Below are 27,616 nucleotides of genomic sequence, written 5' to 3' on the forward strand. Positions count from 1 at the left end.
TGTCAGTCGAAAATTTGTTTTAACATAATCGAATACGATTCGACTATTGAATTTTAATTGAAATTACAGTAAAATATTTTTGTTATCTTTTTGCAAAAACATTTTATTAACAGAAATGCCGTGTTGACAGTTTGGCGGTAATTTATTTATTTATTGTTAAAGATTTACCAAAAATATATCATTTCACATGCATCTTCATTTCATTGCAATCGTGCAAATAATGCCAGATTGCCTGCTAATACTATAGAGGAATTTAGATTATCTAAGACTATTAACGAATAATCTGTGTGACGTGATTCGTATGTTACTACATATTTATATCACACAATATTTTGAGGAAACAATTTCTTACAGTCCCAATTTGATTTTTTGTGAAGGATATCATGCTAAAAATATTTGTGGCATGATTTCGATAGTCTACGTTTTTTCAATTCCTGTACGGCATGATTAAAAGATGAAACTGCTTTGGGTAGGACAATAATAAAGTATACACTTTTTAATTGGTAATATTAAAAATTTATTTACAAAATATCATTTGTCCTTAAAAATTAAAAACATTAATTATATTTTTTATTGTTGTATAAATAAACCGAGATTTTCATTATACATTGGAAAACAACGACCATTTTCCTCCACATCTGAAACAAAAAATATAAATGTAACTAAATGAATAAGAACAATAAAGAATACAACATTTATGGACGAGCGATACTATTTACCATTTTATGATTTATTTTACATACTTTCAGTGATAAGGGGCTGCAGTTATTAGAACACGATCGATTGGTTTCTAAACTAGCACAGCCGTGCAGCGACATTAAGCATAAAGGCCTATTCAGACCTAAGCGGTATTCGGTACCGTCTGCGGCAGAGAAAACCCAGTGGGTATGCGGTAATAATACTGTTCAGACCTAAGCGGTATTCGCTACCGTCTGCGGCAGAGAAAACCGCTCTAGCCGCGGTACTTGATACTAAATACCTGAGCGAAACCCGCGTGGTAAGTACCTCTACCCACAGCGGCAGCGAATATCGCTCAGGTCGCTCTAGCCGCGATACTTGATATTAAATACCTGAGCGAAACCCGCGCGGTATGTACCTCTACCCACAGCGGCAGCGAATATCGCTCAGGTTTGAATAGGCCTTAAAATGAACCCTGGTTATACCTGCAAGCTTTCAAGAAGCGCGCGTCGTGTGCCCGCTGCAGCGCGTGCCTGGCGGGCTGCGCGGCGGGCAGCGCGCGCGCGCCGCACCGCCCGCACTGCCGCCAGCGCGCCGGCCGCCAGCCGCCGCCCAAGTACATGTACCTGGAGACACGGATAAATAAAAGAAATTCAATAAAATAATCCTACTGATTTTACAAATGCGAAAGTTTGGATGTCTGGATGTTTGTCACTCTTTCACGCAAAAAGTACTGAACGGATTTTGTTGAAACTTTACACTATTATTGTTTGTAACCCAGATTAACATATAGGCTATAATTTATGTCGATCTGTGACACTACATTTCACGCGGGTGAAGCAGGCAAAAGCTAGTAACGTTATATGCTAGACTTTACATGAGCCATAGTTTTTTTTAGCCTGACCTAGGTTAAAACCTGTGTTTCAGGTGTGTGTTTGTGTAATAAATGCATGTGCAGTCATAGACCAAAACTAAGTTGATTGAATAACACAAAAAATACAGTACACAATTACAACCCACAAATATAATTATTAAATTACGGAAACATCACTAAGCACTACTATACAAACCTTATTGAATCCATAGCTACGAGATTTGGTGTCGTTTCACAATACGTGAAATTTGGCTCAGGTGAATACCGTAGCGCTTCAGGCTCTACACCGTACTCCAACTGTAAAATAAACGTTGTACATTGGACTTTTATGTTTTAGAAAAAATCTGTTAACTTAAATTTTACCGATTGAATAATCATAATCGGAAACGTGCACATCACTAAAATCAAGAATGTGACAGATGTATTGACGTATTGGTTAGCGGGAGCTCGCGGGCGGGAGATACGAATGACATTTCTATAACCTTGCAAATTTAATGTAGGTAATCAATAAAATGTGCTCATTTGGGTGAGAGTTGGGACTAGTTTTAACCCTAAAAAGGATCATTATTTTGTTTATAATTTTTATTTTATTTTATGTGCCTGAACTGAAGAAACCTATAGCATTAGTAGACAGACCTTTTTGGCCTCTCTGGGTGCCATCATACTTGAGTCATTGCAAGTATCCTTGCTACCTTTTGCCTCTGGTAAATTAAAAAGCTTTGTCCTCCTGTAGTGACTAAAAATAACCTGATGATGATTATGTGTAATACAGGGATGTTATGGATATCCGTAACCGTAACCGAAACTTTCGGATATCCGAAACCGTAACCGTAACCGATTCAAAAGTTTCGGATAGTTTCGGATATAGGCAGTTTCAATTGTTTTTTGTATAGTAAAGGCATAACTTAATCTTTCGGCTGAAACGAAAGGCATAACAGCCTGATTTGCCTTTATAATGCCATCTAGTATAAAATTTTAATTTTTTATTACTTTTTATTCGATGTAAAGTGTGCGACCATTAATGAACCGTGTTGGACAATATTGCAAATTGCATTCAAAAGCACAGATATCCGTAACCGTAACCGAAACTAAAAATATCCGTAACCGTATCCATAACCGAAACTACATATCCATAACATCCTTAGTGTAATATTATAAAAGTAAAATAAACTTACGTATAAAGGGTAGGGTTTCTCGTGCGGCGCGGAGACACTGCACCTCGGGAGCGCCTCCCACACGCGCGGCGCCGTCATCTGCGCGTTGAGGCTCAGCCACTCCTCTGGCGACGAACGGGTTAATTAATAAAATGAACGTAACAAATTGTTTCTGAGGTACGCATGATGGTCCTTTACTTGGTCACTTGGTAGTGACTAATTGTCGCCACCATGTTTTGAACTTTATTGGGATAATATAAGGTTTAAAACTATAGTTTGTATGATGTGTTTAAGACTGTACTAACTTTTACCCGCGGCTTCACACGCGTGAAATTTCGTTTGTCACGGACTGTCATAAATTTTAGCCTATATGTTATTCTGGGTTATAAACAACAATACTGTAAAGTTTCATCAAAATCCGTTCAGTAGTATTTGAGTGAAAGAGTAACAAACATGTTGACATCCAGACATTCATACAAACTTTCGCATTTATAATATTAGCACACAATAATAATAAGTACTACGTACAGAAGTTTTACTTCGCGAAGGTATTTAAAAAAATGTATGCTCAATGTCATTTACAATATGGTGTAATTTAGCCTGTCTCAAGGGTCAAGCACCATTTTGTTGACAAACGTCAGTGATCGGCACTGCACCGAAGCTATAGGGCTGACTTCGGTAAAATGATGTGACGTGAGGTGCCAAACTGCGGAAAATGGCGGAGGAAATACATGATTTAGCATGAATTATCATGAATAATATTAACTACTTATTTACCTCTCAGTGTCTTGAGGCAACTTAAAAAAGTACATTCTGTGTTTTTATTATTATTTAGGCAGTTAAATACTGCACAGTATTTAGTACACCATTTTCTTTATTTTCTTCCATCATACACAAGAATACGCGTGCGTGAGTCAATGTTCGCTCGTATGTGAGGCCTTGTCGAATAGTATCCTGTAGGTGGGCCATCGTGCGTGTTTTGTTTTCGATGTAAACTCGCGGAGATGAACAGGCCTGGTATTACCTTGCAGCAAGTCGTGCTTGGGCCCGGCGGCGTGCAGGCGGGCCAGCGGCCGGCTGAGCGCGTCGCCGCCTCGCCCGCTGGCCCGTGCCATCACCACCAGCTTGCGGAGTAAGGAAACTGCTGTCGGGTCGCTTAGGATGTCGTAGCTGTAGGAGAAACAAAGATTGAGCACGAACTACGAAGCTGCTGGATGATTTACTTCGGTGTATTTCAAGCTATTACAAATTGCGACTGTGCGACTGGCACCCGCAGTGAGTGTACGAGTGCGATAGCAACATAATTACGCGCGAGCAATAAGGATGGGTAGCTTGGGGTCATTGGACAAAATTCTACGTGCTCACGGACCAGACTTAGAATTATAATACAAAGTAAGGTAAAAGTGGACGTCATTTGGCTGAAACGAACGAACGAAGTTGTTGGGGATTTTTATCTCAGTGTATTACAAATTACCTATGAAACAAAATATTGAAAACTCAAATATTTCGCTAGCGAGTACGACAAACAAAATGAAAATGAAAACTGTTTATTTCTTTAACAACAACAATTAATAGGATTTGAGGTGGACTCTTTCTTATAAGTGCAATGGCACCTGTGCCAGAAGGAGTCGCTCTCCCTTAACAAATTAACATTGAGTAACATTTTTTTTTATCATAACCAAAAAGTAACAAAATCACCACATATTTTAGGTTGCGTTTGGTGTGTGTGTGTGCTTGCGCGCGTGTGTGTGTGTGTGTGTATCTGTGTGCTTGCGTGCGTGTGTGTGTGTGTAAATCTATGAAGATTTTAGTTCTTGAAAGTATCCTGTCAGTATGTCATACACTTCATCTCATTTTTTAAGCAGTCGCAAGTGATGACGTTTGATGTAAACCCGCGCTAAGCACACAGGTCATTGGAAACAGTTTGGAAACAACTCTAACTATTTATAAACTCTTACAAAAATCGAAATCAAAAATATTTTATTCAATTTTGATTAGTGATACAACGAATACGAATACCATTATTCGTATTCGCCGAATAGTAGACATTTACCGAATATTCGTATTCGGTGAAATAATAATGACGAATACGAATACCTACTTTTTTTAAATTCTGTCACACACGTGTGTCTCCGAACACTAGCCACAACGACACGACGAGAAACCCACGGTCAGTATGTAACAAAGTAGTAAGCAAGTTCTCTTCCGGAATTTGACAGTCAATAGCAGGTCGATTGTACAAGTATTATTTTGTTTTGTGATTAGTTACAAAGTTAAGTGATACAATACCAAAAAAAATGCCATTTGTAACTTTTAATTACTAAAACATTAACCATGATAAAAAGAGTTAAATTTATGAGTATTTCATGACTATGTAGAGATATTCGTATTCGTATTCGCCGAATAGTAGATTTAATATTCGTATTCGTAAAAATTCGTTGCATCACTAATTTTGATCACTGTTGGCACTTATGAACGTCATATACAGTAAAAAAAAAAGATAGTCTTTAAGGGGCACTTTACATGTCTCCTTAATAATCTTTTGGGCCCTACCATACAAAAGAAAAAACCATGAAATCTACAATCAGTCATTTTGTTTGCCCAATCTACGTTTAACGCCATCTCTCGCTTCCTCCCAGAACTACAACCACTCACCCGTGCTGCGGGCCGCCCTGGTGCTGGTTGAGCGCAAGCAGCGCGGTCAGCGCTATGTCCAGCGCTCGCTGCAGCGGCCGCCTGAGCGCTTGAAGCGCTGACACGTCGCCCATTGATTCTGGCTTCGCTTCTAACGCTATGAGGGTCTGGGGACAATATTTTGTTAGTGAAGTCAAGTTTTAACGACTGCATTAGTTAACGCCCGTATTTACAAACAATACTATGAGGTCTCACAGTACGCGTGGACGCATAGGGTGACACACGAACCAATCACAGAGCTCTATTCAACGCTGTGCGTTCGATTTGCTGCTTCACTTAAGCAAGCATCGTTTGTGAATGCGGGCGTAAGTTTCTCAATGTGGTGTTTTTGGGTTTAATCATCATCATCATCATTTCAGCCACAGGATCATTTTACACATCGCCTAGTTGGTAGCGGCCTGCATCCAGCGCTTTCCTACGACCTCTATGAGGTCGTCGGGTCACCTTGAGGGTGGACATCTGACAGATTAGCAAGCTGAAGTGGCAATGGGCAGGGCACATAGACGAACTGACAAGGCCGATGGGGCAGCAAGGTTCTAGAGTGGAGAACACGTACCGGAATTCAGTACACATTCGCTGCAAAATAGACCGTATTACAAGCGCACAAGGACTACCTGCTCGCGGTGAACATGGCAGTCAAGTGATCAATCCTCCTATTATTACAGTCTAAAGTCCGGTCGTCGAGCAGATAGAATTTCGTACAATGACCCCAAGCTACGATGTCGCGCTCGCACACTCACTGCGGGCGCCCGTCGCAGTTGCGAGAGCAATATAATTACGCGCTAGCGATAAGGATGGGTAGCTTGGGGTCATTGTACGAAATTATATCTGCTCGGCGACCAGACTTTACAGCACATAATCCAGTACACATCCGTCGCACAACCGACCGTATCACAAGCACACAAGGCTACCTGGTCGTGCGCGTCGCACAGCTTGTCGTCGGGCGGGCGGTAGGCGGCGCCGGCGCAGGCCCAGGCCGCGTGCAGCATGACGCAGCACGCCAGCCAGGTGCCGCTGTTGGCAGCGCTGCTGACATCCGTCGCACAACCGACCGTATCACAAGCACACAAGGCTACCTGGTCGTGCGCGTCGCACAGCTTGTCGTCGGGCGGGCGGTAGGCGGCGCCGGCGCAGGCCCAGGCCGCGTGCAGCATGACGCAGCACGCCAGCCAGGTGCCGCTGTTGGCAGCGCTGCTGACATCCGTCGCACAACCGACCGTATCACAAGCACACAAGGCTACCTGGTCGTGCGCGTCGCACAGCTTGTCGTCGGGCGGGCGGTAGGCGGCGCCGGCGCAGGCCCAGGCCGCGTGCAGCATGACGCAGCACGCCAGCCAGGTGCCGCTGTTGGCAGCGCTGCTGACATCCGTCGCACAACCGACCGTATCACAAGCACACAAGGCTACCTGGTCGTGCGCGTCGCACAGCTTGTCGTCGGGCGGGCGGTAGGCGGCGCCGGCGCAGGCCCAGGCCGCGTGCAGCATGACGCAGCACGCCAGCCAGGTGCCGCTGTTGGCAGCGCTGCTGACATCCGTCGCACAACCGACCGTATCACAAGCACACAAGGCTACCTGGTCGTGCGCGTCGCACAGCTTGTCGTCGGGCGGGCGGTAGGCGGCGCCGGCGCAGGCCCAGGCCGCGTGCAGCATGACGCAGCACGCCAGCCAGGTGCCGCTGTTGGCAGCGCTGCTGACATCCGTCGCACAACCGACCGTATCACAAGCACACAAGGCTACCTGGTCGTGCGCGTCGCACAGCTTGTCGTCGGGCGGGCGGTAGGCGGCGCCGGCGCAGGCCCAGGCCGCGTGCAGCATGACGCAGCACGCCAGCCAGGTGCCGCTGTTGGCAGCGCTGCTGACATCCGTCGCACAACCGACCGTATCACAAGCACACAAGGCTACCTGGTCGTGCGCGTCGCACAGCTTGTCGTCGGGCGGGCGGTAGGCGGCGCCGGCGCAGGCCCAGGCCGCGTGCAGCATGACGCAGCACGCCAGCCAGGTGCCGCTGTTGGACAGCGCGGAGGACATCCTGGGGATACGTAGTACGTTAAGTTTATTGTTTCTCAAAAATAAGCTTTATAAGAGCACCTAAGTGGAGAGGAGAGATGTGTTTGAATAACTGAAAAATTAAATACTACTAGATTTTTAAAAATTGAATCTGTCAACAGCACTTGACCAGGGGTGATTCAATGTTTGTACTCCGAATGAGTGCCGTGACGTCACCGATCAAATAGCGCAAAATATTTGTTATGCGCAACTTTGGGGCCCTGTACCTTCTTTATTTGTAGAGATTATTTTCATAATTCTTTCACAATTATTATTGGTTTTACAGATATTTTCAAGATTTATTAATAGAAAAAAATTGGAATTTCTCCATTATGCAACCTGCAGCAGACCTTTCATCATCATCATCTCAGCAATAGGACGTCCACTGCTGAACACAGGCCTCCGCCAATGCTTTCTATGTTGCCCGGTTGGTAACGACCTGCGTCCCTTTACTGGTTGGGTTTTTATTGGCGGTCAAGCTGTAGATCCTGGCTACACAGGAGTTGCAGCGGTGGGAACGAGAGGTGGGAATAGTTCCGTTCGCGTTCTAACTATGCAGCCTTCAATGCAGCGCCGCGCTTCTGAATTAGAATTATGTTTTAACGTAGGTTCACGTTGAAAGGTAATAATAATATTTGTCTGTCTGACCTGCACAGCGCCATCCTGAGCTTGAGCCAGCCGTGGTAGTAGTACTGCTGGAACGCCGCCGGCTGCCGCTGGAAGCTCTCCGTCAGTCTGCGGAGAAGTTTGTTTATACAGCATGCGGAGAAAACGGTGTAGTTCAAAATGAAGATACTGAACGCTGTAATATTTTGTTATGAATGTATATTGAAGTATAAGCCTATAGTCTGGTCCGTGAGCACGTAGAATTTTGTCCAATGACCCCTAGCTACCCATCCTTATCGCTCGCGCGTAATTATGTTGCTATCGCGCTCGCACACTCACTGCGGGTGCCAGTCGCACAGTCGCGACAGCAATATAATTACGCGCGAGCGATAAAGATGGGTAGCTAGGGGTCATTGGACATAATTATACGTACTCACGGACCGGGCTTTAGGCGCAGACCACCGATTTTTAGTAGGCCGATGATTGGATCGGACTGTTGATCAGTATGGGCATGTATGAAAATGCGCACATTACACCGATTTGGTATCGACCGATTCTTCATACAAATTAGAATCGGGCCTAACTAATCGGCCGACTAAAAGTCGGTGATCTGCGCCTAGGCTAAAAGCCTCAATACACTACTCCCAAAGTTGGTCGAGTTTAAATAATGTAGTACACTTCGCGAGGTAAAAAGTAGTGTCAAACAAAGACACAAAAATGTATTTTAGTATGGAAAAACTTTTTCACAAAAACAAAACACTAATGCTGGGTGGCACCGTCTTACTTTAACTTTGACAAACGTCAAAAATCTGTCTAAATCCATACAAAAAACACCGGTTATCGTCATAGTCGGCCGTTTGGTGTAGTGGTTCGAAACGGACTACTATTCCGGAGGTGGCGGGTTCGATTCCCGCTCAGTACAAACATTTGTGTGCATGAACAAATTTGTTTGTATTGGACTGGGTGTTTTCTATGTATAATAAGTATGTATTTACAAAAAAAAAAAGCATTTAAGTATGTTTATATCCGTTGTCTAGTACCCATAGTACAAGCTTTGCTTAGTTTGGGACTAGAAGCGCAGTGTAAATGTCCAAGGATATTTATTATTATTATTATAGTTACGGTCAAAGTTAGGTAGTGCAACTCAGCCTTAGTATTAAACACGTCACGCTGCTACCAGTACAAGAGTTGAAGTGAAGTGTGTCAGATGCGCAGCGGACTTGCGCCTCTGACCGAAGAAACTTAATTCCTAATGTAGCTTACCTGTCGTATGTATGTTGCACGGCGGCGGGTCGCAGCGCCAGTAAGGCATCGAGCGCGTCACAACCAGCTAACAGCGCCCACTCTAGAGTATTCACTGCCAGTGACGCTTGCGCAAGCGGGCTCTCTGCAACCAACCAAACACATGGTCATATTAGACACCTTGCATGCTTGCTATAGACTTTTTGTCGGCCGATTTGGTTGGGCTGTTAATCAGTATAAACGTGTACGAAGGTTTGCATATTAAAATGTAACCTCTAAAAGTCTAAACTAATATGATTGTAATTGAAATAAATGATTACGATTATTATTATCTCTCCTGTGGCAATCACAGCGCGGCCGGTCCTTTTGGAAGCCGTTCATGGAGATACAGATCCAACACGAAGAGGCCCTTTCGAGATAATAATAATGTGTTATTATTATTATTACACCGATTTGATATCGGCCGATTCCTCATACAAATTGGGAGCCAACCAAACAATTGGCTGGTAAAAGTCTGCAGTCTGTGGGTAGTTTTACATAACCAACGGCAGGCAGCTTATAATGATGGTGTATTACTAAAAATCGGCACGTCTTTAAATAAAACTACCACTGTCTCGTGGCAAATAGTGGTCATAATTGTGTCATTTTTGTCAACAAAAAATGGATCGTGAGCAATTGTTTACGAACGATTTCACTGAAGAATTTTTGGTCCTTCGAGCCGGATCTAAAGTAGTGTCTATTTACGTGCTTGTTTAACTCATACTTCTGAAGAATAAAAAAATATAATCTTATGTGGCTTCTGCAGGTTTTAAAATGAAAAATATTCGCTTGGAACTATGGTCACGGGGGTTACTGTGAATCATTGCTTGTGGTCACTTCTCAGCACCATATTTTTAAACTAATATTAGTTTGGATTACTATAGTCACGGGAGCCACTGTGGGTCACTGTGGGGCACAACACTCACGTATATCGGGCCACAGCGGCAGACGGAGCACGTGTAAACAAGCGTGCATGTCGATACACACGCACACACCGCCCAGCTGCGATATCTCCACCCACGAGAGCTGAGCGCATGGTGAACCGCTCTGCAAGTAATGGGGGCCATTGTGGGTCACTGTGGGGCACAACACTCACGGATATCGGGCCACAGCGGCAGACGGAGCACGTGTAAACAAGCGTGCGTGTCGATACACACGCACACACCGCCCAGCTGCGATATCTCCACCCACGAGAGCTGGGCGCATGGTGAACCGCTCTGCAAGTAATATTTATAAGCTAAACACCATTTGCTCAACAATGGTCAATAAGGAAGATGCAAATACATTCATCATCAACAGCCCTTTACAGTCCACTGCTGGACTATGAGCCTCCTCCACTATAGTGGAGGGTTTTGCCATAATCTCCACGCTTGGCAGGCGGGTTGGAGATCGCAGTTTAAAAGATTGATGTTTTTCAGAGAGCGCTGCTGCCCGTTCTCTGTTTGATGTGTAGTCCCTAAGTCGCCTCTTACGACACCCGCGGGAGGAGTAGGGGTTGGTGACAAATGTATTCTACTCTGCCGTCACCACACGGCATTACATTACCTACTCATTAAATAATGTCAAGTATTGTAAGTGTATTGTCGATGATACTGAATAAACATTTTTTTTCTTTCTTTCTTTCAAATATAATTCGTTCGTTCTTTCGTTTCAGCCGAGAGATGTCAACTGCTGGACAAAGGCCTCCCCCAAGGATTTCCACAAAGACCGATCCTACGCCGCTCGCATCCAGGCACCTCCCACGACCTTCAGCAGATCGTCGGTTCACCTAGTGGGAGCCCTGCCCAAATATAATATTTTCATAACAAAAAGGCCGACTGCAATGTTTTTATTATAATAATTACGAATTAAAAATTACTTGAAACGAACCCACTCCTGTTGTGACAAATTGTTTGAGATTATGGTTGTAAATGTGAAACTATAAGACTAGAAACGTACCGGCACCGCCCCGGGGCCATATTTGGGCTTTTTGGGCGGCGTTCCTGCGCCCGCCGGCACTTCGACTGCGCCCGTACGGGAGATCACGTTACGGGAGCAAATCTGAAAGTAGGAAGAATCTCGTTAGGTGTAAACAAATTATTATATTTTTGAGATAGAATGAGGGTTGACAATTAATTTTGCGGACGTAAAAGTTTTATGGCATGGGGCACACTGAAAACCAGCGCCGTGGCCTTCGTCACCGTGGGCCACGGCATATGCTGAGTGGGGTCCCGTTGCAGTGGGCATCTTGTTGGTGGATGGGTAAATGCGAGTGCCTGCTCAGTTTACTCTTGTTTTTATTTTTTCTTCTTCCATTATTATGTGCCACTGTCATGTCTATGTAATTGCCTGTATTTGTGTGATGTCCATTGTAATAAATGTGTCTTTCTTTCTTTCTATTACACGTAGTGTCGACCGTTGTTAACACATTCCGTTAAATAGATAAAATTGCGCGATAAAAGAGTAACGCATCGCGCATCTTAGGCACATCTATTGTCGACAACCATCAGCAAACCTGCTTTTTTCCTGTGGTACCAATCACCAATCTCACTACTAGTAGTAGTACGCCCCCTGCCGGGCACTGTGCGTCCGTCACTCACGTAGTGGTGCGTGTCCCTGTGCAGCAGATGCAGTGCGTCGGGCGTGGCCAGCAGCCGAGAGCCGCCCCCTGCCGGGCACTGTGCGTCCGTCACTCACGTAGTGGTGCGTGTCCCTGTGCAGCAGATGCAGTGCGTCGGGCGTGGCCAGCAGCCGAGAGCTTGCCGCCTGCACCGCGCTGGAGCCGCCTCCTGCCGGGCACTGTGCGTCCGTCACTCACATAGTGGTGCGTGTCCCTGTGCAGCAGATGCAGTGCGTCGGGCGTGGCCAGCAGCCGAGAGCCGCCCCCTGCCGGGCACTGTGCGTCCGTCACTCACGTAGTGGTGCGTGTCCCTGTGCAGCAGATGCAGTGCGTCGGGCGTGGCCAGCAGCCGAGAGCCGCCCCCTGCCGGGCACTGTGCGTCCGTCACTCACGTAGTGGTGCGTGTCCCTGTGCAGCAGATGCAGTGCGTCGGGCGTGGCCAGCAGCCGAGAGCTTGCCGCCTGCACCGCGCTGGAGCCGCCTCCTGCCGGGCACTGTGCGTCCGTCACTCACATAGTGGTGCGTGTCCCTGTGCAGCAGATGCAGTGCGTCGGGCGTGGCCAGCAGCCGAGAGCCGCCCCCTGCCGGGCACTGTGCGTCCGTCACTCACGTAGTGGTGCGTGTCCCTGTGCAGCAGATGCAGTGCGTCGGGCGTGGCCAGCAGCCGAGAGCTTGCCGCCTGCACCGCGCTGGAGCCGCCTCCTGCCGGGCACTGTGCGTCCGTCACTCACATAGTGGTGCGTGTCCCTGTGCAGCAGATGCAGTGCGTCGGGCGTGGCGAGCACGGCGTGTGGCGGCGCCAGCGCCAGCCGGGAGCTCGCCATCTGCCGGGCACTGTGCGTCCGTCACTCACGTAGTGGTGCGTGTCCCTGTGCAGCAGATGCAGTGCGTCGGGCGTGGCCAGCAGCCGAGAGCCGCCCCCTGCCGGGCACTGTGCGTCCGTCACTCACGTAGTGGTGCGTGTCCCTGTGCAGCAGATGCAGTGCGTCGGGCGTGGCCAGCAGCCGAGAGCTTGCCGCCTGCACCGCGCTGGAGCCGCCTCCTGCCGGGCACTGTGCGTCCGTCACTCACATAGTGGTGCGTGTCCCTGTGCAGCAGATGCAGTGCGTCGGGCGTGGCGAGCACGGCGTGTGGCGGCGCCAGCGCCAGCCGGGAGCTCGCCATCTGCCGGGCACTGTGCGTCCGTCACTCACGTAGTGGTGCGTGTCCCTGTGCAGTAGATGCAACGCTTCGGGCGTGGCCAGCAGCCGAGAGCTTGCCGCCTGCACCGCGGTTGAGCCGCCCCCTGCCGGGCACTGTGCGTCCGTCACTCACGTAGTGGTGTGTATCCCTGTGCAGCAGATGCAGTGCGTCGGGCGTGGCGAGCACGGCGTGTGGCGGCGCCAGCGCCAGCCGGGAGCTCGCCGCCTGCCGGGCACTGTGCGTCCGTCACTCACGTAGTGGTGTGTATCCCTGTGCAGCAGATGCAGTGCGTCGGGCGTGGCGAGCACGGCGTGTGGCGGCGCCAGCGCCAGCCGGGAGCTCGCCGCCTGCCGGGCACTGTGCGTCCGTCACTCACGTAGTGGTGTGTATCCCTGTGCAGCAGATGCAGTGCGTCGGGCGTGGCGAGCACGGCGTGTGGCGGCGCCAGCGCCAGCCGGGAGCTCGCCGCCTGCCGGGCACTGTGCGTCCGTCACTCACGTAGTGGTGTGTATCCCTGTGCAGCAGATGCAGTGCGTCGGGCGTGGCGAGCACGGCGTGTGGCGGCGCCAGCGCCAGCCGGGAGCTCGCCGCGTGCACCGCGGTTGAGCCGCCCTCGATAGGCCAGATTGCTGTTTGTTGCCATACCTAAAAACAAAAATTTACACGTGACATTATGTAAAACAGTGCTATACCTAGCCCTTCTAGAAGGCCCGGTTTCCACCAAGGCGAAGCAGAGTGGAGAAGTGTTTCGAATCATTCAAACCAATCTCACTTCATTATTTCCATTTCTCGTCTCCGCGCCGTTGTCAAATTCTATAGAAAAATTTGACGACCTAACACTTCTCCGCTCTGCTCCATCTTGGTGGAAACTGGGCCTAACTGTGCGATGGAAAAATATTCACAACTTCTGTCAGCGCAAAAATCTGCGCTATATGTATGGGATGCCCTAGCAATAAAGTTTTAAAACAGCGTAAGAAACATACCATCGTCATAGTTCAATAATATTTCTATTGTTGTACTTGCCACCGTATTAAAACAGTCTGTGGATGGTTTCGGGCCGCCACCAGGAGTAGTGCTGCCTTGTAAGGCACCTGTGAACATTTCAATTTAAATTAAAACACACAGAGCCTTTACAAATCTTTCAACTAAGTCAACATTTTTCATTTAAATAAAACATACGCTTAGCCTTTAGAAATCTTTGAACCAACTTCAAACCTCACTGTCTTTCTCTGGTTTGATATTACCTTTAGAGAATAGTTTGTGGACTGGATGCGATCTCTCGGTCAGTTTCCATAGAGTAAGGTTCGATCCTGCCACGAGGAGCGAGTCCGTGTCCTCACGTAGGCACCAGGTTATGGACACTGCAATAAAAATATGTACTTAGTGCAGTAAAATTGTCGTCTGAAAGGGATAATTCAATCGGAACTGGAGGTTACCATGTCGTAGTGCCAACACCTACTGAAGTCTCTGGTAGACACAACACGGGCAGAGGTTGTATACAATTTAGCATTTGGCCTCCAATGAAACCCTCTTTGACACTAGTGATAGCATGTTACGCATATGCGGCGTGCACAATCATAATATCATCCATGTATACCAACCAGGCGGTGTAGACGCTTCAGGTAGACATAGGGCAGGTAACGGCTGCAGCTGCAGGCGGGGGGGCGCGGTTACGGCCGTAAGGCGCGCAAACAATCACTTACCAGGCGATGTCTTGGTCAGACAGTCACCTAACCAGTAATGTTATGCTTACTCGTATGTAACTACAAGCACATCATCCATGTATACCAACCGGGTGGTGTAGACGCTTTAGGTAGACACAGTGCAGATAATGGTTGTAATGGTATCTCACCTGATGGTAAGTGATGATCATGATGATGATGATTGTATACAATTTGGCATATTTTGGCCTCCAATGAAACCCTCTATAACACTAGTGAAGTCATGATACGCGTATGGAGCGAGCAAAATCAGAATATCATCCAGATATACCAACCGGGTGGTGTAGACGACTCTGGTAGACATAGGGCAGGTAACGGCTGCAGCTGCAGGCGGGGGGGCGCCGGGGCGGGCGCGGGGCGCGCGGGGGGCGCGGCGCAGCACACGCTGACGCGCACGCACCACGCGGCGGCCGAGCGGCACACCGCTGCTATGAGGAGGTTCCCATCTGGCGGGGCAAATAATGGTTTCAGAAAGGCTTATTTGAAAAATAATGAATAGAAAACTTGGATATTTTACACAAAGCTATTTACTAAGACAAAAATAGAGAATTTTCAAAAGTCGGTACACCAAAAAACACTTGGACTTCAATTTTGGAGAGTGTAGTGTATGACGCACCTCTCCTCAATACCGACTTAGTGCAAGGCGTAGTTATACTTATAAGTTAGCTGTAAGTCATTTTAAGACTAGTATTAAACCAATCGTCGACCAATTAACATCTTTCATTCCATCTCCTTGGTCCCCACATTACAAGAGTTTGATGTCCCAGAACACAGGCACTCTTGTGCGTGATACTGGCCGCCGCGATATAAGCGCGGTCACCAGCCACGTGTCTGGGCTGTCATATGGCCACATCTCCGACACCGCCATAACGTTAATATTCCTTCGGAATAGAGCAGCGGTTCCCAAACTTATTTTGTCTACTGCCCACTTTGAGAATAAATTCTTTTTAGCGCCCCCATTTGTGGTCGAGTGTCGAGTGCTCAGTCGGTGTCTAAGAGTCCTCCTAGTAAATGACGATTCCCAAACCTCTACACAACGTCCCATTTTTTTTCTGGGTCTCTTACCGCCCCCCTTTAAGCCTGCAGCACCCACAAGGGGGCGTTATCGCCCACTTTGGGAAAGACTGGAATAGAGCAACAACCACGAGCTGTCAAACGAAACAGATTTTAAATGACATTAGATGTCATTCGTAAGTTAGTGGTCAGGATTATTTCACTATTTTGTACCAATAAATCAATAAGTGAACCAGCCACCACGTATCTGAAGCACTATTTCTCACCCCTCAGCGGGCGGAGTGAGCGCGCACAGCAGGCCCGTGGCTGTCATATGGCCACTGCTCATAGACTAAGAGCTAGTGAACGCCAGACCTATGTCATTTTATAATAGCTGAAAGTTTGTCAGCGTATGCTGCCAATATAGGATAGAATGTTGGTGAATTATGAAATTTGGGTCATGGTGGCTTTGGGAGCTACCCTAAAAAAACTGTCTGGCAAGGAGTTGGAACTGTCAAAATTCTCTGGCTGTTGGGGAAAATACTTCTAATTAATGTCCAAATATTATACATAAAAATCAGATTTAATGGTATAACGTAAGCAAACTTCATAATTCACCAACATTCTGTCCTATATTGGGAGCATACGCTGAAAAACTTTCAGCTATTATAAAATGACGTAGGTCTGGCGTTCACTAGCTCTTAGTGCAGTGTTTTTCAATCTGTAGGACGCGGGGTCGCGAAGCCTCTATAGGGGGGTCGCGAGAGGTCGTAAAAACTACCTCAGTAAAAAAACCAGAGAAGTTTAAAAGCTAGATTTATCCGAAATCTAATTATGCAAATACATACATGTTGTATAGATTGAAGAATTCGTTCCCTACAACAAAAAAAGGCATGAAAAAAAAGCGAATGGTCTTTGTTAAATGCATGAAAAAAAAGCGAATGGTCGGGGGGTCGCAAAAATTTTTTTCATGCTAGGGGGGTCGCGTCATGAAAAAGGTTGAAAAACACTGTCTTAGTGTATCAGTGACTCACTCTTGTGCGCGACACTGGCCGCTGCGATGTGCTCGCGCGCGGCCCGCAGCGACTCGGCGGCCACGAGCGCGCACAGCAGGCCCGTCGCTGTTATATGGCCACTGCTCCACGCGAGCGCACTGCGCTACTCACTCTTGTGCGCGACACTGGCGGCCGCGATGTGCTCCCGCGCGGCCCGCAGCGACTCGGCGGCCACGAGCGCGCACAGCAGGCCCGTCGCTGTTATATGGCCACTGCTCCACGCGAGCGCACTGCGCTACTCACTCTTGTGCGCGACACTGGCGGCCGCGATGTGCTCGCGCGCGGCCCGCAGCGACTCGGCGGCCACGAGCGCGCACAGCAGGCCCGTCGCTGTTATATGGCCACTGCTCCACGCGAGCGCACTGCGCTACTCACTCTTGTGCGCGACACTGGCGGCCGCGATGTGCTCCCGCGCGGCCCGCAGCGACTCGGCGGCCACGAGCGCGCACAGCAGGCCCGTCGCTGTTATATGGCCACTGCTCCACGCGAGCGCACTGCGCTACTCACTCTTGTGCGCGACACTGGCGGCCGCGATGTGCTCGCGCGCGGCCCGCAGCGACTCGGCGGCCACGAGCGCGCACAGCAGGCCCGTCGCTGTTATATGGCCACTGCTCCACGCGAGCGCACTGCGCTACTCACTCTTGTGCGCGACACTGGCGGCCGCGATGTGCTCGCGCGCGGCCCGCAGCGACTCGGCGGCCACGAGCGCGCACAGCAGGCCCGTCGCTGTTATATGGCCACTGCTCCACGCGAGCGCACTGCGCTACTCACTCTTGTGCGCGACACTGGCGGCCGCGATGTGCTCGCGCGCGGCCCGCAGCGACTCGGCGGCCACGAGCGCGCACAGCAGGCCCGTCGCTGTTATATGGCCACTGCTCCACGCGAGCGCACTGCGCTACTCACTCTTGTGCGCGACACTGGCGGCCGCGATGTGCTCGCGCGCGGCCCGCAGCGACTCGGCGGCCACGAGCGCGCACAGCAGGCCCGTCGCTGTTATATGGCCACTGCTCCACGCGAGCGCACTGCGCTACTCACTCTTGTGCGCGACACTGGCGGCCGCGATGTGCTCGCGCGCGGCCCGCAGCGACTCGGCGGCCACGAGCGCGCACAGCAGGCCCGTCGCTGTTATATGGCCACTGCTCCACGCGAGCGCACTGCGCTACTCACTCTTGTGCGCGACACTGGCGGCCGCGATGTGAGCGCGCACAGCAGGCCCGTGGCTGTCATATGGCCACTGCTCATAGATTAAGAGCTAGTGATCGCCAGACCTACGTCATTTTATAAAAGCTGAAAGTTTGTCAGCGTATGCTCCCAATATAGGATAGAATGTTGGTGAATTATAAAATTTGGGTCATGGTGGCTTTTAGACTAAGAGCTAGTGAACGCCAGACCTACGTTATTTTATAAAGGCTGAAAGTTTGTTAGCGCATGCTCCCAACATAGCTAAGAACCATATATTATACATAAAAATCAGATATTAAAAATTTGGTTCGGGGTTGTGTTGTCGAGATATTTGTTTTTATTCGCAAACGAAATGTTTGAACAACGGCGACAATTTTATTTCGATTGAAATTTATTCCTAACGCTCGATTTATTGTGGGCAAAAGAAGGAGTGCGCTGCCCGCTCGTTGCCCGCTGCCGCGCCGCTGTTTTCGAGAACCAGTCTATTTGATTTTACGCATAAGATCCTGCCGCCTGTCTATCAGTGACTCACTCTTGTGCGCGACACTGGCGGCCGCGATGTGCTCCCGCGCGGCCCGCAGCGACTCGGCGGCCACGAGCGCGCACAGCAGGCCCGTCGCTGTTATATGGCCACTGCTCCACGCGAGCGCACTGCGCTACTCACTCTTGTGCGCGACACTGGCGGCCGCGATGTGCTCGCGCGCGGCCCGCAGCGACTCGGCGGCCACGAGCGCGCACAGCAGGCCCGTCGCTGTTATATGGCCACTGCTCCACGCGAGCGCACTGCGCTACTCACTCTTGTGCGCGACACTGGCGGCCGCGATGTGCTCGCGCGCGGCCCGCAGCGACTCGGCGGCCACGAGCGCGCACAGCAGGCCCGTCGCTGTTATATGGCCACTGCTCCACGCGAGCGCACTGCGCTACTCACTCTTGTGCGCGACACTGGCGGCCGCGATGTGCTCGCGCGCGGCCCGCAGCGACTCGGCGGCCACGAGCGCGCACAGCAGGCCCGTCGCTGTTATATGGCCACTGCTCCACGCGAGCGCACTGCGCTACTCACTCTTGTGCGCGACACTGGCGGCCGCGATGTGCTCCCGCGCGGCCCGCAGCGACTCGGCGGCCACGAGCGCGCACAGCAGGCCCGTCGCTGTTATATGGCCACTGCTCCACGCGAGCGCACTGCGCTACTCACTCTTGTGCGCGACACTGGCGGCCGCGATGTGCTCGCGCGCGGCCCGCAGCGACTCGGCGGCCACGAGCGCGCACAGCAGGCCCGTCGCTGTTATATGGCCACTGCTCCACGCGAGCGCACTGCGCTACTCACTCTTGTGCGCGACACTGGCGGCCGCGATGTGCTCGCGCGCGGCCCGCAGCGACTCGGCGGCCACGAGCGCGCACAGCAGGCCCGTCGCTGTTATATGGCCACTGCTCCACGCGAGCGCACTGCGCTACTCACTCTTGTGCGCGACACTGGCGGCCGCGATGTGCTCGCGCGCGGCCCGCAGCGACTCGGCGGCCACGAGCGCGCACAGCAGGCCCGTCGCTGTTATATGGCCACTGCTCCACGCGAGCGCACTGCGCTACTCACTCTTGTGCGCGACACTGGCGGCCGCGATGTGCTCCCGCGCGGCCCGCAGCGACTCGGCGGCCACGAGCGCGCACAGCAGGCCCGTCGCTGTTATATGGCCACTGCTCCACGCGAGCGCACTGCGCTACTCACTCTTGTGCGCGACACTGGCGGCCGCGATGTGCTCGCGCGCGGCCCGCAGCGACTCGGCGGCCACGAGCGCGCACAGCAGGCCCGTCGCTGTTATATGGCCACTGCTCCACGCGAGCGCACTGCGCTACTCACTCTTGTGCGCGACACTGGCGGCCGCGATGTGCTCGCGCGCGGCCCGCAGCGACTCGGCGGCCACGAGCGCGCACAGCAGGCCCGTCGCTGTTATATGGCCACTGCTCCACGCGAGCGCACTGCGCTACTCACTCTTGTGCGCGACACTGGCGGCCGCGATGTGCTCGCGCGCGGCCCGCAGCGACTCGGCGGCCACGAGCGCGCACAGCAGGCCCGTCGCTGTTATATGGCCACTGCTCCACGCGAGCGCACTGCGCTACTCACTCTTGTGCGCGACACTGGCGGCCGCGATGTGCTCGCGCGCGGCCCGCAGCGACTCGGCGGCCACGAGCGCGCACAGCAGGCCCGTCGCTGTTATATGGCCACTGCTCCACGCGAGCGCACTGCGCTACTCACTCTTGTGCGCGACACTGGCGGCCGCGATGTGCTCGCGCGCGGCCCGCAGCGACTCGGCGGCCACGAGCGCGCACAGCAGGCCCGTCGCTGTTATATGGCCACTGCTCCACGCGAGCGCACTGCGCTACTCACTCTTGTGCGCGACACTGGCGGCCGCGATGTGCTCGCGCGCGGCCCGCAGCGACTCGGCGGCCACGAGCGCGCACAGCAGGCCCGTGGCTGTCATATGGCCACTGCTCCACGCGAGCGCACTGCGCTACTCACTCTTGTGCGCGACACTAGCCGCCGCGATGTGAGCGCGCACAGCAGGCCCGTGGCTGTCATATGGCCACTGCTCATAGATTAAGAGCTAGTGATCGCCAGACCTACGTCATTTTATAAAAGCTGAAAGTTTGTCAGCGTATGCTCCCAATATAGGATAGAATGTTGGTGAATTATAAAATTTGGGTCATGGTGGCTTTTAGACTAAGAGCTAGTGAACGCCAGACCTACGTTATTTTATAAAGGCTGAAAGTTTGTTAGCGCATGCTCCCAACATAGCTAAGAACCATATATTATACATAAAAATCAGATATTAAAAATTTGGTTCGGGGTTGTGTTGTCGAGATATTTGTTTTTATTCGCAAACGAAATGTTTGAACAACGGCGACAATTTTATTTCGATTGAAATTTATTCCTAACGCTCGGTTTATTGTGGGCAAAAGAAGGAGTGCGCTGCCCGCTCGTTGCCCGCTGCCGCGCCGCTGTTTTCGAGAACCAGTCTATTTGATTTTACGCATAAGATCCTGCCGCCTGTCTATCAGTGACTTACTCTTGTGCGCGACACTGGCCGCCGCGATGTGCTCCCGCGCGGCCCGCAGCGACTCGGCGGCCACGAGCGCGCGCGAGCCGTCGGAAGGCGGAGTGAGCGCGCACAGCAGGCCCGTCGCTGTGATTATGGCGGCGCCTTCGCACGCCACTCCTCTGGGAAAGAGTTATTTATTTATTTTATGGAAAACAAACAGCATATATTATGTATTATTAATAGATGAGGCGGTTAAGATCAAAAATGCCTTACATAGTTTTCACAAATAGCATATCAAGATACAATCCAAAACAAACCATTTGGCATGCAGTATAACTACAATATATGAAAAAAGTTAAAACAATACAGAAAATACCTACTAAAGCCATACCAAAATAGCAGAATATTAAGCAGTAAACAGATACTTCAACTTTTTACCGGGAGAGTGCTAAGTAGTGTCGCCAAAGAATTCTTTATTACTTTGATTTTTGAAGTAGTTTGGTCTCACAATATGAAAAAGGTCAAAATTTTCAGAATAATTGCTGTTAAAAGTTTTGAAAACTCTGTTAAAGAAGGAATTGCGTCCATAATTAGTGGTACATGCATCAACGTGAAGTCTAAGATTATGTTCTTGAAAAACAAATAGCAAAAGTTAAAGTACGAAGCTACTAGGGTAGGGACCCCTCCATACTATACTCGGCGCAAGGACTTGTGACAGATGGTGAAATAATAAGACAGCGTATGTATATCGACTAATGGAAGACGAATAAGATAGCGTTTATCACGGTTGCCCTTGCATATTGTAGTATGCACGCACACACTCACGTCCCATAGGTAGTATATAAGGTTATGCACTCTTAATAAATGAGCTCTTAATACACAGTCAGTCTACTTATTTAATCGTCCCAACGCCCAACGTTGCATGGCGACCCTGCCAGTGCTGCTCACGCAGCGCTGCGCAGATGGTTTAGGAAATATAAAAGTTAATTAAAATAATGTTTAAATATATTCAAAATTAAGTGAAATGTTAACAAACAAAATGGACTAAAAATATTGGACTTACTAAATCTTCAATAAAATTATCGAACTAAAAATAAATGCGTACGTGAAATAGAAATAACAGTGCCAAAAATCAAGAATTTCCTGATCTTGATCAAGAAGCAAGAAAACGGACCGAGGTGATGAAGAACTGAATGAGCTGGGCGCCGGGCGATGATGGAGTCAGATGAGGTAACAACAGTGTGCTGGGTGCCGGGCGATGATGGAGCCAGATGAGGTTGACAGCAGTTAGCAGGGTGCCGGGAGTGTTCGAGTCGGAAGTGGTCGCAGCCGGGAGAACCCTACATCATGATAAGTCCCCGTGCAGAGGTCCCCATATGCCCCATGAAGAAAAGTCCTCTTGTCCTCTTAAAAATTAGGTCATCATTCTACGGTAAAATATTTTTGTCATTTATTATTATCATTTAAATTGGAGAATAATTTAATTTTTGAAGTGTTAATTTATTGGTTTAATTTGAGATATGATTTTTTTAAATAATTTCGTAACGTTTTTTAAAGAAAATTATTTTTGTGAGAATATTTTTTATGGAAATATTAAAAGTACTAATTAAAACTTAATTTACAAATTTGCAATGGAATAAGGGAATTCGATATTTTTATTGAAGATCTAACATGTATAAATATTTTTTATGTATAAAATTATTAATAATAACGTTTGTTGACGACTTATTATTGACAACATAATAATGTAATACTGAATAATTCGCATAATATTTTATTTAGTTAAATACGAGTAATATTGTAATTTTTTTTTCTAACAGGAATTAACCAATTTGAGTAGGTAGGTATTTTTAGTTTTTACACAATCACACCAGTGATATTTTACAGTCTCATTTTGTTACATTTTATTTGATTAGGATTTATTTACATTAATATTATTACTAAAATTTGTATTTTAAAATGTTTGATTTTCTAGAAGTAGGTCAATGATTTTGTTACTCAGTCATGTCATTGCACTCAACGCATACGACTTATTGCAAATCAGCAAAACGTGATTTAGCATCACACACGTTATGATGACATGTAGGTATTTTCTAGCGTATCGACACAATACTTCGCTGTAATTAAGATCTTTACTTTTACAATAATTGTGTTTGATATGCAAGTAAATATTTTAAATTAGTATCATATTTGTAGACTTTTAAGATCACCAAGATCACATCTCTAATATGGATCTTTAACAGAACATTAATAGGATTATTGATTGATTTGATTGATTGGATTTAACTTTGAAGTAAAACAATATTTTTTCATGATGCAGTAATATAACTAATTAAAATATTTATGTAATGATGACGAAATAATAAAGTAATTTATATCATTTAAAACGTAATACTTATAGATTTTGATGATTGATATGATGAAAAATATTTTGCAGTGTAGGTAAAATATCACTTGGCTGACTTATAGATTGCTGATTTATTTGGGTCAACACACAATAGATATTGCACAATGATTTACATACATTTTAACTTTTACGACTATGAACGTAAATAATTTTACTTTGTTTTGTTTTTAATATGATTTTATTACAGTATATTCAGTATAGTAAATGACTTATTATGTAACTAGAAATTAAGTAATAACTATGAAATGGAAAATATGATTGCACGGATAAGACGATAATAATAATAAGAATAAATTTGATTCTGTGACAGATTGTAATTTATACATTGTATAAATGAAATTCAAAACTTATTGTGAATTAAAAACTGTAGGCATAGGAATGTACGTTAATGTTATTAAACGATGAAGGCTATGAGATAAAGGTTTGTTGTAATAAGGCAGGTTTCGGTTTGAAATTAAGATAGGAAAAGTTATAAAATAGTTGGATATTGTTTGTAAGGGTGAGCTAAAAGTTAGGCATACATTCATTACATAGGATACTTTTAATTATTTTGGACTGATCACCCAAAAGTTTTAAGATATTCTTGTGCATTGATTGCGTAGGTTTGTGAGATTGTAAAGTATTTTGTTAGATATTGGATGAATATTGAAATATTATATGAATATTGTGTAAACATGGTACTAAAATAAATAATATTAAGGGGAATTATCCTTCGTTCGATCATGGTGCATACTAGATATCTCTGTGAGAATAGTTGGAGACATTAATAAGTCTTAAAATTATCCCTTAATTTAAATGATTATTATAAATAAATAAATATTATAAAGTGCGCGCACATTTTATAAAAGTACCATGATGAAATGATAAAATGAATTAAGTCGACTATAAATAAATAAATAATGACTTGTAAGTGTAGTAGATCTACTAACTATTAAAACATGAGGGTGGCCACCTCATAAAAATACAATGATGATGATGTATCTCGGAAATGTAATTTTAAATGGATAAGACATTACTAGACGTACGTAATACCTGGATGTGACTTTATTTTTATTAAGAATGAATATTACATACAATTGATATTCATTTAAAATACTTAGTCGTCAACAACACGTTTAGATTAAGATTATTTTTTTTCAATTCTTATTGTTATGGTTATTTGACACCACAAATTTACATCTTTTTGTTTGTCGTATTTTACTCGATCTTACGAATTATTGGAGAATGGTGTCAAGTACCCAATTTTGTACAATTTTTTTTTCATTCACTTCTTTTATGTAAAAAAAAACAAAAAAAAAAACGGGGGAGGTGTAGTATGCACGCACACACTCACGTCCCATAGGTAGTATATAAGGTTATGCACTCTTAATAAATGAGCTCTTAATACGCAGTCAGTCTACTTATTTAATCGTCCCAACGCCCAACGTTGCAATATACACTGGTTATGAGTGACGTCACACAGAGATAGGGATGATCATTATTTGTAACGTAATAATCAATAAATTTTTGCGCATAAGCATGTTTTTTTTCAAAAGTGATTCATGGTTGGTCCCGTCTACCACGACTCTTTGCGTCGAGTATAACTAGCGTTTTTCATGCATCGTCGTTACGCCAGAGCTATCGAGATCTTGCGTTCTGCAGCCGCTCAGAATTGGCGTTGCGTATTTAGTTTAAAGGGAGTGTGCGCAGGCGCTGGCGATATGAGACGTGGTGATACAACGACGTGTAAAAGTGCTTTTTTAAAACCTATTTGCATAGGTACATAAATAAATGAGTTTTATGAGTATTTATTATTTTTTTCGAAAGACGCTAGTATGGGACCCCTATGGCCTATAGCTATAGGACGTGTATTAATTTAAATTAATTAAAAATTCTAGCCAGAAAAGGAAAAAATCATCATCAATTGTCGTCATTTCATTTACAATCGGCGTGAAATAGTTCGTGCGTGAAACCCAAAGTAAGCAAAAACTTCGCAACACGTCTTTATTACAAATTGGAATAAGGATGTGTTATCAACTTTTTGTCCACTTTGGGTGTCATGAACTAATTTCGCTAACAGTACAGAAGATTATCTTACCCGAATCCCTTAAGCGTGGGAGTTGACCGAAGCACTTGGAATCTGTCCGTGATAGGCGCGTCTGGCTTCTTCTCGCAAGCCACCACGCGCCGCCCGTTGTGGAAGAACGCCGCCTTCACGATGTGCTCGCCTGATATACGACAAAAATTCAATTAATTAATCAACAACATTCAATATTTGAGTACACCAATCCTCCACACTCATCACATCATTTGATGTCTCACTGTTCGAAAACATTCATTATTAAAATCTTCATTTGACAAATAAATTTGTGACTGAAGAAAACAGATTAGCATTCTCTGGCCTTTACATGCCGGAAAGCACAGGTTTGGTGAAACAAGGGCATCAATTGTTGGATACTAAATACAAATACAAATTATTTATTTGCATAAAACATGGTACATTTCAGTTATTATCTTGTTACGAGAACAACATGTTTCATCGACACATGCAAACATGCAACAACTAAACTTATGACTTTGTTCCATCGAAAATTTTACCTGGAAAGCTGGCACTATAGAGGCAGGTCCACTCATTCAGAAGGTAGTCCTTCTGCCCGAACACTGACACCTCGCCCGAGGTGGTGCCCACGAGGAGGTGCTTGCCTTCATTGTCCCACTCCAGGGCGGAAACCTGGAACAGGGATAAAGGATGTGAGTAGATGCATAACACCATCTTAGGATTTAAGACAATACTTATCATGCACCCCCCAGAATGGTCTGATGCCCCTAGTATATTGGGCTACAGGATTGGTTTCAAATGTTACTTACAAGTATTTATTATTATGAGCTATGATACTAATCGTACCCCCCGTCACATGGCATGTCAGGGGCCAGGCCCCAAGTTGGAAAAGTACCCGAGATATGCCAATGCTACTTATCAAAAATATAACAGTTATATAAAAATAAATGTAATAAATAAATAAAATGGAATTACAGAAATTCAGACTGGCAGCTACACTCAGACAATGACCCACTTATTTGCAATGATCTGTGAGTGCTCTGGGTATACATCATTTTAATAAGGCACACTTGATTGAGGTGAATACAGTGTGGCCAAGAAAATATTATGTAAATAAATAAGTGGTATTGTATATCCTGTAACTTTACCTATTAATGAATAAACACAAATAGGTGTCTTGAACTCCCATCAATCTACCCTAGCACTAACATAACATAGCTGCTAGCTAAACTATACAAGGAATGATAACGGAGAATATGCATAACAAAAACTAGGGTGAATTATTATTATTATTCTGTCTAATGGCTTCAATTCAATGGTGCGAATTTGAACATATTACACATTCATTTGACACTAACATGATAAAATACATGCCCTTCAGGGCCCATAATGTTCTAGTTTTAAGTTCATGATGAATGCAATAACTTATTGAGTATAGTGCATAGAATAGTGATCAGAGAGTAAAGATAACACAAAACTCACAGGATGTGCAGTACTAGTGACTTTGTGGCTGTCCCACGGCGTGTCCAGGTCACACACGTACACATGCCCACCCCAGGTGTCTCCATCCACGTCAGACAACTCCGTTGGGGACGAAAACGCGATGATATTACACGAAGATATGGTGCAAATCGGGCGAACCACTTCTGGGCTTGTGGGACTGAAAAAACAATCGAGAGGTCAAACGTTGGCATCAAGCCTTTTCAGGAAGGTATTCAGAAATAGTAAGCAGCAACGTTACTTTATTCGTAAATAAATAAGGAATTTTATGTACTAAACATAAATAAATATTACCTTTCGAAGTGAGGTGGTTCACATTTTAGCGGCTTTCGCCTCATTGAATATATCAATTCCATGATGAATTAAAATTTTCCTGTTGACAGATAGATTATTTCCTTTATTTTCGGTTATTTTAGAGTTCGTAAATAGTTAAAATAAACCCGAAAAACGATTCTGTTTGCTTCTTCGAACGCAACCAAAACTTGTCTCATGTCAAATTTAGGGTTGACACACTTTAAAACGTTTTTCAGCATTAAATTTATGTTTAAACTATTTACAATGTAAAAATTAATGTT

At 46.7% G+C, this 27,616-nt stretch overlaps 1 protein-coding gene and 1 long non-coding RNA gene across 2 annotated transcripts; both read right to left on the bottom strand.

Annotated features, from left to right (window-relative positions):
• Positions 1-500: 500 nt before the first annotated feature.
• Positions 501-27,533, bottom strand: LOC135084821 (uncharacterized). Its single transcript, XM_063979563.1, has 30 exons — positions 27,336-27,533; positions 27,024-27,201; positions 26,081-26,213; positions 25,581-25,710; positions 21,124-21,275; positions 20,313-20,399; positions 20,181-20,267; positions 20,049-20,135; positions 19,917-20,003; positions 19,785-19,871; positions 19,389-19,475; positions 19,257-19,343; positions 18,861-18,947; positions 18,729-18,815; positions 18,050-18,102; positions 13,612-13,758; positions 13,246-13,460; positions 13,003-13,105; positions 12,663-12,755; positions 11,271-11,372; positions 10,259-10,379; positions 9,315-9,438; positions 8,094-8,180; positions 6,312-7,428; positions 5,362-5,507; positions 3,731-3,876; positions 2,728-2,831; positions 1,749-1,849; positions 1,164-1,304; positions 501-638 (listed from the first exon to the last, which is right to left on the bottom strand). The coding sequence occupies exons 1-30, from the start codon at positions 27,395-27,397 to the stop codon at positions 602-604; spliced, it is 4,275 nt and encodes a 1,424-aa protein (XP_063835633.1). The 5' UTR covers positions 27,398-27,533; the 3' UTR covers positions 501-601.
• On the bottom strand, positions 14,136-17,149 carry LOC135084841 (uncharacterized). Its single transcript, XR_010259945.1, has 4 exons — positions 16,994-17,149; positions 15,110-15,280; positions 14,358-14,474; positions 14,136-14,204 (listed from the first exon to the last, which is right to left on the bottom strand). It is a non-coding gene; the product is annotated as an uncharacterized LOC135084841 (long non-coding RNA).
• Positions 27,534-27,616: the final 83 nt, after the last annotated feature.

This window comes from Ostrinia nubilalis, chromosome 27 (assembly GCF_963855985.1).
Source record: "Ostrinia nubilalis chromosome 27, ilOstNubi1.1, whole genome shotgun sequence".
NCBI lineage: Eukaryota > Metazoa > Arthropoda > Insecta > Lepidoptera > Crambidae > Ostrinia > Ostrinia nubilalis.

Bases quoted from the DNA above. Each gene is read 5' to 3' on its own strand.
- LOC135084821 (XM_063979563.1), bottom strand. From the start codon at position 27,397: ATGGAATTGATATATTCAATGAGGCGAAAGCCGCTAAAATGTGAACCA. The intron at 27,202-27,335 runs GTAATATTTATT...TTGTTTTTTCAG, and splicing joins GAACCACCTCACTTCGAAAG to TCCCACAAGCCCAGAAGTGG. The intron at 1,305-1,748 runs GTTTGTATAGTA...CCGTGTCTCCAG, and splicing joins GTAGCTATGGATTCAATAAG to GTACATGTACTTGGGCGGCG.